This window comes from Arvicola amphibius, chromosome 4 (assembly GCF_903992535.2).
Source record: "Arvicola amphibius chromosome 4, mArvAmp1.2, whole genome shotgun sequence".
Lineage (NCBI taxonomy): Eukaryota > Metazoa > Chordata > Mammalia > Rodentia > Cricetidae > Arvicola > Arvicola amphibius.
This window is the reverse complement of record NC_052050.1, coordinates 67519380-67535002: the sequence shown is the minus strand read 5'-3', so window position 1 is coordinate 67535002 and position 15623 is coordinate 67519380. Positions and strand designations below refer to the sequence as shown.

Below are 15623 nucleotides of genomic sequence, written 5' to 3'. Positions count from 1 at the left end.
AAGGAGTCTGGTGCCCTCTTCTGGCCTGCAGGCATACAGACAGAATATTGTTTACATAATAAAATAAATAAATATTAACAAAAAAATAAATAATTTATTTTTATTATTTTATGTGCCTTGCTGTTTTGCCTGCATGCAATCTGTATAAAGATGTCTGATCTTGGAGTTACAGAAAGTTGTGAGCTACCATGTGGGTGACTGGTATTTGAACCCAGGTCCTCTGGAAGAACAGTCAGTGCTCTTTAACGACTGAGCCATCTCTCCAGCTCCATAACAGCCTCTTTTTATTTTGGAGCGGGGTCTCCATAGTATGTAGCCCAAGCTTTCCTAGAACCCTCTCTGTAGACCAGGCTGGCCTTGAACTCATAGAGATCCACCTGCCTGTACCTTCTGAGTGCTGGGATTAAAAGTGTGCATCACACCTGCAAACCCTTCCCCCCTCGCCCCCCCCCCCCCCGCCGGCCGCCGCCATGTCTTCTTTTAAAGCACACTGCGAGTAACTGTTGTCCTATGCCAAATTTCCATGCCCTGTACCAGGGCACCTGGCCAGGCTGAACAGCCTAACGTCACTCTGGAATTTCTGTACTCATCGTGACTTCCTGTGTTTCCAACTCACTGTGCAATAAGTAACCAGTTAGTGCTAAGGCAATGAGAGCTGTGGAGATGGTGAATCGAGAGAAAAAAACAAACCTAATATTTCTGCAGTTATGTCTCCAGCCCTAAGATATTTTGTTTTATAATTCTTCGGGTTTCTTTTGGGTTTTCAGCTGTATGAGTAGTCCATGAGGGTAATAATACTTGGTGGGTTTGAAGTAAATGTCAGGGAAAATGGAAAAAAGCTAAGTAGACAAATTTGCATCTAATGAGAACAAATTATATAAAAATGTGCTAACAGCTGACTTGTAGAGCTGATGAAAAATGGCCTACAGCTAGGCATCCTTGAGGTCTGATTACAGAAGTGAAGCTGGTCCTCCACACCTAGATTTTATTTAAGGACCACGCCAGGGCTTTCCCAGTCTTTAGAAAGAAGACCGGCGTGGGGAGATGCATTCGTTCCTAGTTCTCCCAAGCCATGGCACTTCCCAGCAAACTCCGGTTTGGATTTTGCTGCTTTGCCTGGCTGTGTTTTCTTACTAGCCTCAACTCTCAGGCTTCTAGGGGAGAATCCCAGACTGGAACCAGTGCAGCTTCGGAGTCTGAGGCAGATCCTTGGTCCTTGCTGCTGCCCGTAGATGGGACCGACAGTTCGGGTCTCTTGCCTCCCCTCTTTAAGGTCCTGTCTGATAGGAGAGGTGAGGCCCCTAGGCTGCAGCCTGACTCCAGAGCGCTCTACTACATGAAAAAGCTCTATAAGACATATGCTACCAAGGAAGGGGTTCCTAAACCCAGCAGAAGTCACCTCTACAACACTGTTCGGCTCTTCAGCCCCTATACCAAGCACGAGCCAGCGCCTGGCAACCAGGTGACAGGTGGGTAAGAGCAAATGGTTCAGCTGGGTGGAGAGAGGAGACAGGAGCTTCAGTGTTTCTGTTACTAAGAGGAGCCAGGCTTTGATTTGAATTCATTTGTTCTGAGGCAAGATCTTACCCTGTCACCCAGGTTCTACTCAAACTCTGTATCCTCCTGCCTCAGCCCTTTGAGTACTGGGATCATGCAGGTTTACAGCATCCCACATTTTTTTCTTTTGGCATTATTCTCAGTATCCAAGTGAAACAAATTAGTTCTTTTCTTTTTGAGACAGGGTTTCTCTGTATAAAAGCCCTAGCTATCTTGACATTCACTCTGTAGATCAGGCTGGTCTTGAACTCCGAGATCCGCCTGCCTCTGTCTCCCAAGTGCTGGGACTAAAGGCATGCACCACCATGGCATGGCTTTAATTTTTTTCTTAAGTTCTTGAATTCTTTTTTGGTGTGGTGGTGCTAAGGATTAAATAGGGTTGGGGGACTCACACATGCTAGCTAAGCCCTCTGCTACTACATCCCTCGGCAGTAGCACTGATTATACACTGTTTGCTTGGCGTGTGTGTATGTGTATGTGTTGTTAGCTTAAACCATCATCAGTTAAGAAACTAGTATGATTGGGTAGTGGTGGCACACTTTTAATCCCAGCACTCAGGAAGCAGAGGCAGGCAGGCTCTGTGAGTTCAAGGTCAGCCTGGTCTACAGAGCAAGTTCCAGAATAGTCAGGACTACACAGAGAAGTCCTGTCTTTAAAAAACTGAAAAAAATTAAAAATTAGTATATAGATTTTTGTTTTGTTTGAACTTTCCCTCCCTCTCCCCCTCCCTCTTCCCCTCCCTCCCTCCTGCTCTCTTTTTTGAGACTGACCTCAAACTCGCAGTGACCTGCCTGCCTTAGTGCTGGGGTCACAGGCCTGTTGTTACAATATGTCAAGGCTAGAAGAGAGTAATGTCTTGAAAGACCAGGGAAAGTAGCTAGCATCTCTTTCTATTCTACCAAGCTGTTGGCCTAGCATTGTGTTGAAACCTCGCTTTGAGCCAGTAGTGGCTGTGATGAATGGGACATTTCCCTCTCGCTGGGTTTCCTGTGAGAGGAAAGTTTCAGTCTCCATCTGGCGCAGTACAAACTGTATGGCTGAGATATAGTACAGTTTATGTTGAGTGTGCCAGATGCCCGGAGTTTGACCTCCAGTATCAACAGAAGTCAAGCAGGGCATAGTGACACGTGACTTTAATTCTAGCCCTCAAGGGGCAGGAGCAGGCTGATCTCCGAGCTCAGAGCAGGGCCAGCTGGGTCTACCCAATGAGTTCCAGGCCAGCTTGGGCTACCCAGTGAGACCCTGTCTCAACAATAAAAACAAACAAAAAAAAAAACCAAACCTCAAAGTGTTAGTCAACAATGGGAACAGGCCGGGTGGTGGTGGCACACGCCTTTAATCCTAGCACTCAGGAGGCAGAGGCAGGCAGACCTCTGTGAGTTCGAGGCCAGCCTGGTCTACAGGGTCAGTTCCAGGACAGGCTCCAAAGCTACAGAGAAACCCTGTCTTAAAAAACCAAAAATAGCAGGAACAGTTTGGTAAGAAAGAGTAGGAAAAACCAGAAATGAAAATCCCAGGGCTTTGGCAATGGCGTCGTGGGTGAAGGCTTTTTCCACCAACCTGACAGCCTTAGTTCAGTTCCCAGGCCCCACATGTTGGAAGAACCAAGTCCCACAAGTTGTCTTTCTACCTCCATACCTGTGCCACAGAGTGTGTGTCCATTAACTAACCCCACACGCCTACTCCCGAACACATACACACCGCGGCCACCAGTTCACAGTGTAAGAAAAACCATCATGACTGTACAGGGTGTCTGTTGAAAGCCCCCCTTCCTCCCTCTGGAGTCTTAGAGCCCCCATTTGCTTCCAATCTCACGTGGCAGTCAGATGTTCTCAATTGACTCACTTCATCCAGGCCCAGTGAGTGTTGCTTCCGATGGTCTCCTGGCTGCGTCGTCAGTGGGGATGCCACCAAAGGGAGACATTCTTCTCACCTGCCTGTGTTTGGAGCGAGCTGTTGGGTCTAGAACTGGGATGTAATGATAGTCTCTTGCTTTACCTCTCCAGGAAAGCTGATCTCACTTTTATGGAGACAAAATGTATTTGCATGTGTGGATTGGGGGTGGGATCATGTCTGGAGGTCAGAGAAAGGCTTTCCGAAGTTGGATCTCGCCCTCCACCATGTAGATCCTAGGGTCCAAACTCAAGTTCTCGAACATAGCAGCAATCCTCCTGACTCACTGAGCTCTGAGCTCCACTGAACTGCTCTACACTCTCAGATAGGCCAGGCTGGCCGCCTCGAACTCAGCTGGTAGTCAAAGGGGCTATTGACCTCCTGGTCCTCTTGCCTCCACCTTCTGAGGCTTGTCACCCCATGTGGGTGTGGGCGGTGCCTTTGTCTCATGTAACCAGTTCAGGTTGACCTCAAATTTGCTATGTAGCCAAAATGACCTTTACCTCCAAGAGAGCAGGATTATGGGTTTGGGCTACAAGGTCCAGTCTCTTTTGTGTGTGTGTGTGTGTGTGTGTGTGTGTGTGTGTGTGTGTGTGTGTGTGTGTGTCTGTCTGTCTGTGTCTGTGTGTGTCTATGGGGGGAATGTGTGTGTGAGTGTGTGAGCATGTCTGTGTGAGGGTGTGTGTGAGAGATTGTGTGTGAGTGTGTCTGTGAGGGTGTGTGTATGCGTGTGTGAGAGAGATTGTGTGTGAGAGCATGTCTGGTGTGAGAGGGTGTGTGTGTGTGTGTGTGTGTGAGAGAGAGAGAGAAAGAGAGAGAGAATGTGTGTGAGTGTGTGTGTTTGTGTGAGGCAGTCTCACAACATATCCCAAGCTGGTGCCAATCCTTCAAAGTGATCATATCACAAAAACCCCTCACCTCCCTACCCAACTCAAGGCATGACCCCAGGCCCTTGTGCATGCCAGGCAAGTGCTCTCCCCGTGAGTAACACACCCAGACCATCTAGAATTTCCTTCTTCGCTTTGTTTTTGAGGCTTAAGGAAGTAGGGGACGAGAAGGAAGGGAAACTGCTTATGACTGAGTACTCACTCTTCCATCTCGCTTCCCGCTCCCTCCAGTTTGTCCCCAAGCACTACTTACTGGTTGGGTGGCTTCTCTTCTCAGGACCCCTGCCGATGGCGGACCTGCTGTTTAACCTGGACCGGGTGACCGCCATGGAACACTTGCTCAAGTCAGTCTTGCTGTACGCTCTCAACAACTCGGCTGCTTCCTCCTCCACTGCGACCTGTGAGGGGGACCTTGTGGTAAAGGAGCCCATGTCTTCCGGCAAGGCTCCCCTCAGGGTGCCATACTCGTTTACCTTGAAGAAACACAGATGGATCGAGATGGATGTGACCTCCCTCCTCCAGCCTCTGGTGGCCTCCAGCGAGAGAAGCATTCATTTGTCTGTCAATTTTACGTGCACAAAAGACCAGGCCCCAGGGGACGGGGTGTTTAGCATGCCTCTGTCCGTGCAGCCCTCGCTCATCTTGTATCTCAACGACACCAGCGCGCAGGCGTACCACTCCTGGCATTCCCCTCACTCCTCCCGGAGGCCTTTGCAGCATCCTGGCCAGGGCAGCGTGGCCACCCAGCCTGTGCAAGAAGAGGCAGCCGAGGTGGAAAGATCTGCCCGGCACCGTCGAGGGCAGAAAACCAGCCACTTGGAAGCCAAGAAGCCACATCTTACAGCATCCTTCAATCTCAGCGAATACTTCAAACAGTTTCTTTTCCCCCAAAACGAGTGTGAACTCCATGACTTCAGGCTGAGTTTCAGTCAGCTCAAATGGGACAACTGGATCGTGGCCCCACACAGATACAACCCCAGGTACTGTAAAGGGGACTGCCCCAGGGCGGTCAGGCATCGGTATGGCTCTCCTGTGCACACCATGGTCCAGAATATCATCTATGAGAAGCTGGACCCCTCTGTGCCAAGGCCTTCATGTGTGCCTGGCAAATACAGCCCCTTGAGCGTGTTGACCATTGAACCCGACGGCTCCATTGCTTACAAAGAGTACGAAGACATGATAGCTACCAGATGTACCTGTCGCTAGCATGGGCCCTCTCCACCAACACCTTGAACCCTGTGGGCTTTGGCATGCCAGGGCAGAGAGCTTCATGTGACCAGTCACTCCATGCTGCTCTGCGCACTGTGTGAGGGGGAGTGTGTGTCAGTGAGTGTGTTGTGGGTAGCGTCTCCGGGTGTAAAGAGCACAACACTGGTTGTTGCCACAGACCAGGTGAAGTGCTTGTGTGGAGCTCTTCCTCTTTCTTCTCTTCCCACGAGTGTCTCTGATGCACAAACTCATTAGCATAAGTCCCGAGTGGAAATGTGAACACTTAGTGTGCTGTGGTTTTATGTGATAGAAGAATAAAGAAATTCCTGTTTATGGCATAAGTTGTATGTGTTCTACTAAAAGATCACTTTTTTTTTTCTTTCTTTTTTCAAAACAGGGTTTCTCTGTGAACTCATTCTATAGACCAGGACCAGGCTGGCTTTGAACTCACACAGATCTGCTGCCTCTGCCTCCAGAGTGTTGGGATTAAAGGCATGTGCCACCACCTCCTAGCTGAAAAGATTACTTTCATATGCTGGTTGGAGGAGGACAGGAGGCTTTCTGATAGCCACCCTTTGCTGACTGCAGCTCTTTCTCAGAGGGAGGTGAACTTTGTTTCTGAATCCTGGTGAAGACAGTCAATGAGACTGTAGGTAGGGTGGATGGGCCACGTCCCCTGAGTGACTTTGAGCATCATATTCTGTTCACGGCTGGCTTGTGTCAATCAGTTGAGTCACATAAAAAAATATAATGTGGTCCATTAATTTAATTTAAGGGAAATTGGTTTTTTGCTTTTCCCATGAAAATCTGTTAACACTTTTTTTTTTCTGAGACAGGGTCTCAACAATGTAGCCCTGGATGTCCTGGAACTCACAATGTAGACCAGGCTGGTCTCAAACTCAGAATTTGCCTCCTAAGTGCTGGGATCAAAGGTGTGCACCACCACGCTTGGCTTCACTGTTCTTTCTGCTTTTTTAATGGGTATTGGTGTTTTGCCTGTGTGTGTGGTTGTGTGACATTGTCAGATCCCTGGAACTGGAGCTGCAGACAGTTATGAGCTGACATGTGGATGCTGGGAATTGAACCCTGTCCTTTGGAAGAGCAGCCAGTGTTCTTAATCACTGAGCCATCTCTCCAGCCTCCAGTGTTCAATTAAAAAGTTCTTTCTTTCTTTCACAATCTTATACATAGGTATAATGTACCTTGAATACCCTAAGCTTTGGTTTTACTTTGGTTATAGTGTTTTTTCGTTGTGTGACACAGGGTTTCATGTAGCCCAGGCTAGCCTCAAACTCACTACATAACCCTATATTGCCTTAAACTCCTGATCCTTCTGCCTTCATCTCTCAGGTGTTGAGATCACAGGCATGTATGTTAAGGATTTTTTTAATGTATTTGTGTGTAGGATGCATGCACATGCAGAGATCAGAGGACAATCTCTGGAATCTATTTCCTCTTTCCACCTTCATGTGGGATCTGGGGCTTGAACTCAGGTCTTCAGTCTTGCACAACAAGGGCTTTACCCTCTGAGTCCAGCCCTGGGTTAAAGATTTTAAAAGTATTTTTATGTGCATATTTTAAAAAGGTCTGGCCTGACAGAAGGAAGCCAAGGAAGTTTCGAGTTAGTGTTTCTGTTGTTTCTTTCCGTCTTTGATGGTTTGCTTTTTGCCAGTCTCTCTCAGTTCGTGCCTGGACTTCTCCCAGGTGGGCTCAACTCTGCTCCTACTAAGTGACACTGGCAGTGGCCGGTCTACTCTGGCTGCTCTTATCTGGACCCAGGGGCTCTGTGGGGTTTTCACTGTGAAAGCAACTTAGAGGTACTGATTTCTAAAAGTTTTTTTTTTTTTTTTTTTTTTGGTTTTTTGGTTTTTTCGAGACAGGGTTTCCCTGTAGTTTCTAGAGCCTGTCCTGGAACTAGCTCTTGTAGACCAGGTGGCCTCAAACTCAGAGATTCGCCTGTCTCTGCCTCCCGAGTGCTGGGATTAAAGGCGTGCGCCACTACCGCCCGGCTTCTAAAAGTTTTTTAGGTCCTTTATGTATCTGAGTGCTTTGCCTGCATATATGTAAGTGCACCACGTGTCTGCCTGGTGCATGTGAAGGTCAGAAGGTGCTGGATCTCTTGGACCTGGATTTACTTGCTTGTGAGCCACCATGTGGAATCTGGCAGCCTCTGCTGGAGCAACAAGTGCTATTAACCTCTAAGCCATCCATCTCTCCAGCCCCAAGTACTTAATTTCGCTTTTAACTATCTTTATGTGTGTGGGTGTTTTGTCCAGATGTACGTCTGTGCACCTTGTGCACGTCTGGTACCCACAGAGAACAATGTACCCCTCCCCCAGAGTCCTAGTGCCCTTAATCTCTGAGCCATTCATTGTTCCAGCTGCATTTTGTTACCGCGATGAGTAACCCAAATGAAGTCAGTGTTTCATTTCTCTGGCTATACTCCTAGGAGAACTGTTGACTTAGTGTTTGGTCTCCTTTTGTTTTTGAGAAGACAGGGTCTCATTATGTTGCCCTGACTGGCCTTAAACTCAGATACCCACACCTCTGTCTCCCAGTATGGGTATTAAAGGTGTACACTACCGTACCTCACATAAACCCCCTGGCCTTAAACTTGTGATCTTCCTGCTTCCGCTTCCCAGTGCTAGGGTTATAGGTCTCAGTCACCATGCAGATGTACAGTGTCTCTTTAGCTGTTTGGGGGTGGGCTGGGCTATTTTCCCAAGCAGCTGCAGCAGTGTAGGAAGGCCTCACTGTCCCTGCATCCTCTTAGCCTGACCCTTTGTTTCCCCGCAGCCAGCCAGAGGCGTGTGAAGCAGTAGCTCAGTGTGGTGAGGGTTAGCATCCTCCTAACGACAATGATGCTGGAGGGTCTCTGTATGCTGTATTAGTGTATAGCTTCTCTGCGGCTGGGGAAACTGCTCAGCTGCTGAGAGCTCTTACTGCTCTTCCAGAGGAGCTGGGTTTAATTCCCAGCACCCTTGTGAGTTTGCTCAGACACCTGTAAATCTAGGGGATCCAGCAGATGCTTGTGGTTAGAAATAAAATCTTAAAGAGAGATGTCAGGTTTGTTTCAGGTTCTTTACCTGCTTTCTCATTGGATCGTTTGTGTTTATGAGTTGAATTTTTTGTTTATTCAAAGTACAGGTTCCAAATGTTTTCCCATTCCATGGATTGTGTTTTCAGTTAAATTTAAAAAGTAAATCTTTTTTTTTTCTTTTCATTCTTGGTACCCAGAGTGCAGAGAGGTTGGAAAAGGGTGCTGGATTTCCTGGAGCTAGAGTTCCCACCACATGAGTGCTGGGAACTGAACTCAGATTCTCTGAAAAAGCAACCAGGATGCTTGACTGGTGGATCATCTCCCCAGCCCGTCTCTTCACTTTTTTTTTTTTTAATTTTGTTTTGGTTTGGCTTTTTTGGAGATAGAATCTCTCTACAGAGCCCTGGCTATCCTATGTAGACCAGACTGGACTTGTATTCAGAGATCACCTGTCTCTGCCTCCTGAGTGCTGGGATTAAAGGCGTATACCACCTATGCATGGCTATCTTTTTTTAAAGTTATGTTTATATCACTTTGGTGGCACACATTTTTAACCCAGCACACAGTTGGCAGGTCTCTGTGCGTTTGAGGCCAGGTTGGTCTCCACAGTGAGTTCCAGGACAGCCAGAGATACATAGTGAGACCCTGTTCCCAGAAGATACATTTCCTTATTGTGTGTAGACATATGTGTGTGGGCACCCACGTGCCACGGTGTGTGTGGCAGTCAGAGGACCACTTTCAGAAACTGAGCTCCTTTCACCTTGTGGGTTCCAGGGTTCAACCTGGGGATTGCCGGATTTGATGACAGATGCCTCCACCTGCCGAGCCACCTCCCCAGACATCTCAGCTCTTGTGGTTAAATACATATGTCATAACAATTTACCACACTGTCCATATGTAAGCGTATGGGTGAGTGCCATCAACTGGCATTGACACCGTTGCCCGGTCAGCACGTTCCCAGTTTTCCTTCAAACCAAACACATGTCACTCACTACGTGCTCGCCTGCCCTGAGAAGCCCCATTCTACGCTGTCTGTGAATTAGCCTCTTCTGGGACCTCCTACACGTGTTCTCATTCAGGGTTCACGCTTTGGTGTGCATTTTATTTCACTAGTGTAACATTGTCAACGCATTGTGTATCAACACTTTTAGGCGGAAAGGAGAGTTGAGCCCCTTTTCCTTTCATGTAGCCCAGGCTGGCCTCCAGCCCACAATCTTCCTGACTCAGCGGAGTTCAAATTTATCCTGGTCTGCCTAGTGAGTTTGAGGACAGCCTGGCCTATATGAGAGCCTATCTGGAAACAAAATTACAATTCATTTGTAAGTGTAGTTTTGTTCATATCCTAGGCCGTGTGACTCTGTGGGGCTGTTGCAGGCCCTAACTTTATAAACTTGAAGGTTTCTCACACATTTGAGGCGTGCCCACTTCCTCACCACCCCCTCCTCTATGCTAAACCTGCTTCAGTTACTCTTAGTTCTAAAAGCCACAACTTCAGAACAGGGATGAGAACGGACATTGGAGATAGAAATCTGAAATTTAAGGAGGAAGCTTCTATTGCCTTAAATAGATGCTGTGGGCTTTGGTATTTAGTCCAGATGAGATAAGCAGTCACCTCACTGTGCCGGGGCCTTGGAAGGCCGAGGAACAATGCTCCGAGATGGAGCCCCTGGTACCTCCAGTTTCCTGCTCTTATCTCTGTGTGACTGCTTTGTGCAGGCTGGAAGGGCAGTGGCCGCTCTCTTCAGGGCTCATTGCAGACAGCCTGAGGAGAAGCCAAGCTGCCCTTTGTGGGGGAAAGGAGAAAGTGTTCAGTGTTCAGTTACATGGAGAAGGGAACGGGCTTGAGAGAGGAACTTAGCTTCTGTAAATGTTACTGTAAGCATCTTTCATTTTAACTTTGTAGCAAGTCGTATATAAAATGACAAAGTGAAATTAAGATATTTATCTATTTATCTTTTTTTTTTTTGAGACAGTGATTTATATAGCCCAGACTTGGCCTGGAAGTCTGTAGCCAAAGATGGCCTTCAGTCTCCCTACCTGGGCCTGGATATTAAACATTGTTGCCAGCCGTGGTGTCCTAGCCCTTTAATCTAGCACGAGTTCCAGGACAGCCAGGGCTACACAGAGAAACCCTGTCTTGAAAAGCTAAAACAACAAAATCAAAGAAAACAAAACTTTAAATATTCTTTAGAAACCGTCAGTCCCTCAAGTATTTCTTAGGTATATAAACTGGCTGGAGGAAGACAATAGCGAGACATTGTGCTTTACCCATTAACTGTTTCTTCAAAAGCAAAGCAAACACACACACACACACACACACACACACACACACACACACATGAAACACTGTAACACTATTAAGGAATACAGATGGCCTCCCCCACCAAAGTGGAGGAGTAGAACAGGGTCTCTTCATATGGGAGGGAGCCTCCTCAGCCGCAGGTTCCATTCTGCCCCTCATCCCTGTGAGGTGTGGGTGCTCCGAGCCCCACAGCGAAGGACTAAGACCACATACAGCCCTGAGCCCTGTGCGAGCTATGGAGTTTACATATTCATGGTAATGCTTAGGTTTAGTTTTTAAAGTTATTTTTACAATTCTTTGTACATTTATTTGTATGTGCCATTGTGCACATATAGCGTTTAGAGGAAAACTTGCTGAAGTCTGTTCTCTTCCCCATGAGGGCTCTGGGGACTGAACTCAGGTCGTCAGGTAAGGCAACAAGCACCTTTACCTACCAAGCCTTCTTACTGCTTCAGTAATGCTAATTTTTAAACAAATCGGGGCGCTGGAGCGATGACTCAGCGGTTGAGAGCACTGGCTGCTCTTCCGGAGGACCTGGGTTCCATTCCCAGTGCCCACATGGCAGCTCACAACTGTAACTTCTGTTTTAAGGGATATGACACTTTTTTTAAAATATTTATTTATTTATTTATGTATACAATATTCTTTCTGTGTGTATGCCTGAAGGCCAGAAGAGGGCACCAGACCTCATTACAGATGGTTGTAAGCCACCATGTGGTTGCTGGGAATTGAACTCAGGACCTTTGGAAGAACAGGCAATGCTCTTAACCGCTGAGCCATCTCTCCAGCCCCGGGATATGACACTCTTACACACACGTATATTCAAGCAAAACACCAATGAACATAAAATAAGAATGAATCATTAAAAATTTTTAAAAATCAATTTAAGTATATGCATGTATGTGTCTATGTGTGGGTGTGTGTAAATGGGTGTAGAACCAGCAGAGGTTGTCAGGTGTCCTGGAGTAGTGTGCACTCGTAACTGCTCAGCTAGCTCTCCAAGCAGGTGACAGCAAATTTAATGTTCAATTCAAATGAGGCACAATAGCCAGGATGGTGGTGGCGCACACCTTTAATCCCAGTAGTCGGAAGGCAAAGGCAGGCAGATCTCTAAGTTCAAGGCCAGCCCGATCTACAGAGCGAGTTCTAGGAAGCCAGGGCTACAAAGAGAAACCTGTCCCCAAAATCAAAGTGAGGTATAGTGGTATAGTAAGAGGTGAGCAATAATTTATAGCAAAATAGGATTATTCCTGGACTGGAGAGATGGCTCAGCAGATAATAGCACTGAGTGCTTCAGAGAACCCAGGTTCTAGTCCCAGCATCCACATGGCATCTCAAACCATCTGTAATGCCAGTTTCAGGGCCTCCGATGCCCTCTTCTGGACATGTGGCTCATGGACGTATACACAGGTGAAAACACCCATATACAAAATATAAATTGCAAACAAATTCTTTTATTATTTATTTAGGTTTTTCGAGACAGGGTTTCACTGTAGTTTTGAACCCTGCCCTGGAACTAGCTCTTGTAGACCAGGCTGGCCTCGAACTCGCAGAGATCCACCTGCCTCTGTCTCCCAAGTGCTGGGAGTAAAGGCGTGTGCCGCTACTGCCCGGCTGCAAACAAACTTTTAAAAACAGAGTTATAACTGTATTCTGTAATAGCCGAGTGAAGCCTTCTGTCTCAGGTGCCAGCTCAGTTAACTGCTGCTGTTCCCCTATTCTTTCCTTGGAATCGAACACAGGTGACCTGGAAGAGCAGTCAGTGCTCGTAGCCACTGAGCCCTCTCTCCAGACCCCTGAAAGAGCAAGGCTTTTATGAATGGCCCACCACAGTATTTCTTTGTCCTACTTTAGTACATAGTGCACTTGTTGTCAAATAAATGAATAAATTAGACATGAGCACCAGGGCCAGCTGTGTGTTGTAGGCATCTGTTGCTTTAAGAGTAAGAAAGAGCTTTGTGAATGGCTTAGCCGTTTATAGATCCCTTTGGTACTGGTGCCTCTCCGTGTCCCATTGCTGTGACAGGAAGGGTTATGAGTCCTTTACAGCCTGTGCCTGACTGGCATTGTGGCTCTCTTGGAAACACTGAGTTCCCTGAATAAATATTTATTGAACACTGACTACAGGCATGGGGAAGAACAGAGTCCAATGTTCTCAGCTCCAATAAATCCTTGTCGCCTTCCTTATTCACTCCAAGTTCCTTCAGCGGAGGAATGTGCATCCGGGTGATCTGGCCGAAGGAAGACTAAAGCATCTCTTCTGGGATTTGATTTTCTAAAACCTCAACTTTGAGATGATGTAGGAGGTTAATAGGTAGTTGTGAGAGAGAAGGCAGAGCCGTGCCGGGTGGTACATGCCTTTGATCCAGCACTAGGGAGGCAGAGGTTGACAGATCTGAGTTATACAGTAAAACCCTGTCCCCAAAAGCAAATAATGCAGAGAGGTTCCACGAGTCCTCTCTGCAGCTCCTTTGACAAGATCCTGCACAGAAAGCTGGGGCAGAGGCCTGGGAAAGTGCTCAGCTAGTCAGGCACTTGTCCCGAAAGCATGAGTCTGATCCCCAGAACTCATATTTTTAAAAAAGTCAGATAGAGTGCCACTCAGTTGTAACCCATTTCTGGGGAGGAGGAGATGGGTGGACCTCTGGCAGCCTAGCCTCTTTGGTGAGGAGGAGACAGGGAGGAGGTCCTGTCTCAAGAAGAGTGGCGTCTGAGAGATACAGCCAAGGCTGTCTTCTGCACTCAACACACACGCACCCAGATGTGTGTGCACCCGGATGTGTGCGCACCCAGCTGACACTATAGGACAGACAGGAGACTGACCCCGTTGGAATGAGGTGTTCCAGACTGGAACCCACCCACAAGGTGGCTGGCGGTTTAGTTCAGTAGGTAGAGTGTTTGTCTAGCATGCACAAAGTGCCGGGTTCCATCTCTAATGTGGGTGCCATCATCCTAATGCTGTCACCCTTAGCTGTCCTGTGAGTCTGGTTAGCCTAGGCAAAAAGACCCATCTCCCCCCTCAGCCTGTTGATCTCAACATGAACAGAGTGTTATATTCTTCGCAGGAATTTACAAAACGGTTCATTATACAGGAAACCTTGTCTTTTTGTTTTGTTTTTTGAGTCAGGGTTTCTCTGTGCAACATCTCTGACTGTCCTAGAACTCACTCTGTAAAACAAGCTGGCCTCAAACTTAGAGATCTGTCTGCCTTGGCCTCCCAAGTGCTGGGACTAAAGGCATGTGCCATTACCCGCCTGGCTAGATGTTCTTCTAGATGATGTGAGAACAGTGAATTTATATTCATGGGTTAGCAAGATGGCTCAGTGTGTAAAAGTGCATTCCCACATTGGGTTCCCAGAAACCATGGACAGGTAGAAGAGAGCCCAAAACTTGTCCTCTTGCTGATATGATGGTACACATCTTTAGTCCCAGCGCTAGGGAGACAGAAGTAGCTAGAATTCTGTGAGTTCAAGGTCAGCCTGATCTACCAAGTGAGTGTCAGGACATCCAAGACTATGTAGAGAGACCCTGCCTCCAAAAAAGGGGAGAGGGGCTGGAGAGACGTTTCAGCAAAGTGCTTGCCATGCAAGGTTGAAGACCAGAGCTTGGATCCCCCAGAAACCTCCATAAAATCCTGAGTAGCTGTAACTCCAGCCTTAGAAGGCAGAGACAAGGGATCCCCAGAGCAAGCTGGCTAGTAAGACGAGCCATATACTCAGGCTCTGGCTTTGATTGAGAGACCCTGCCTCAATTAATAAGGTAAATTAGTAACTGATAATTGTTCTTGACATCAACCTCAGGGCCTGTACATGCACTAGATCACAGACACTCTTACACATGTATGCACACACATGCATATCACACACACACACACAGACACACACACAAAGTGGAAAAGAGAGATAAATAAAAAATGCAAGCAGGTTTAACGGTTTGCTAGTCAGAGGGGAGTCTGTTGCCCAGCTCGGGAAGGTCTGTGCTGCAACTTTGGACATCAGTGCAGGTTTGCACGAACCATCAGCATCACAAGTTTGCATTGCGCTCCTGCCCTTGGCCAGTGCCTGTGAAATACGTGTAAAGGGCTGAAGGAGACAAAGGTGACACAGTCTTAGGGGTTGACTCAGTGCACAGCACTTCCTGGGCCTGAAGGGCCCATGACTCCTCTGTATCAGCAAAAATGCCTGCCAGAAGACAAGGCTTGGTCTCTGACCACGTACTGCAGTCACACGATGAGCTCGGGAAAGGACAGATCCCAGGGAGGAGGTGAGCTAAATGCACCAGCTTTGGGGATCCTGGCTGGAACTTGGGACAAATGAGTAGATCTTTCTGAACTCTTTCATCTTTCATAAGAAGGGTCGGTGTTAATATCTGTTTCATGGGATTGTGAGCAGCCAGCACTGTGAGTCCCAGTTACCTAGGACACTGAGGCAGGAGGATGGCAAGTTTGTAGATACCTTGCCAATTTATCAAGACCTTGTCTTAGAGAGTTATTTTTTCCTTTCCCTTCTTATCTCTTTGTCCCCTCCACTAAAAACATATTTGTTTTTATTTGCATGCGCGTGCACATGTGTGTGTGTTTGCGTGTGTGTGTGTGTGTGAGAGAGAGAGAGAGAGAGAGAGAGAGAGAGAGAGAGAGAGAGAGAGAGAGAGAGAGAGAGAGAGAGAGACTTGATTATACGTGTACTACGTGCATCCAGGCATTGAGTCTCGCTTCAGCCCATTATAAGTATTCCAT

General features: G+C 47.3%; 1 protein-coding gene across 1 annotated transcript; it reads left to right on the top strand.

Moving 5' to 3' along the window:
- Positions 1 to 606: 606 nt before the first annotated feature.
- Positions 607 to 5886, top strand: Gdf9 (growth differentiation factor 9). Its single transcript, XM_038326853.1, has 2 exons — positions 607 to 1469; positions 4615 to 5886. The coding sequence occupies exons 1-2, from the start codon at positions 1073 to 1075 to the stop codon at positions 5541 to 5543; spliced, it is 1326 nt and encodes a 441-aa protein (XP_038182781.1). The 5' UTR covers positions 607 to 1072; the 3' UTR covers positions 5544 to 5886.
- Positions 5887 to 15623: the final 9737 nt, after the last annotated feature.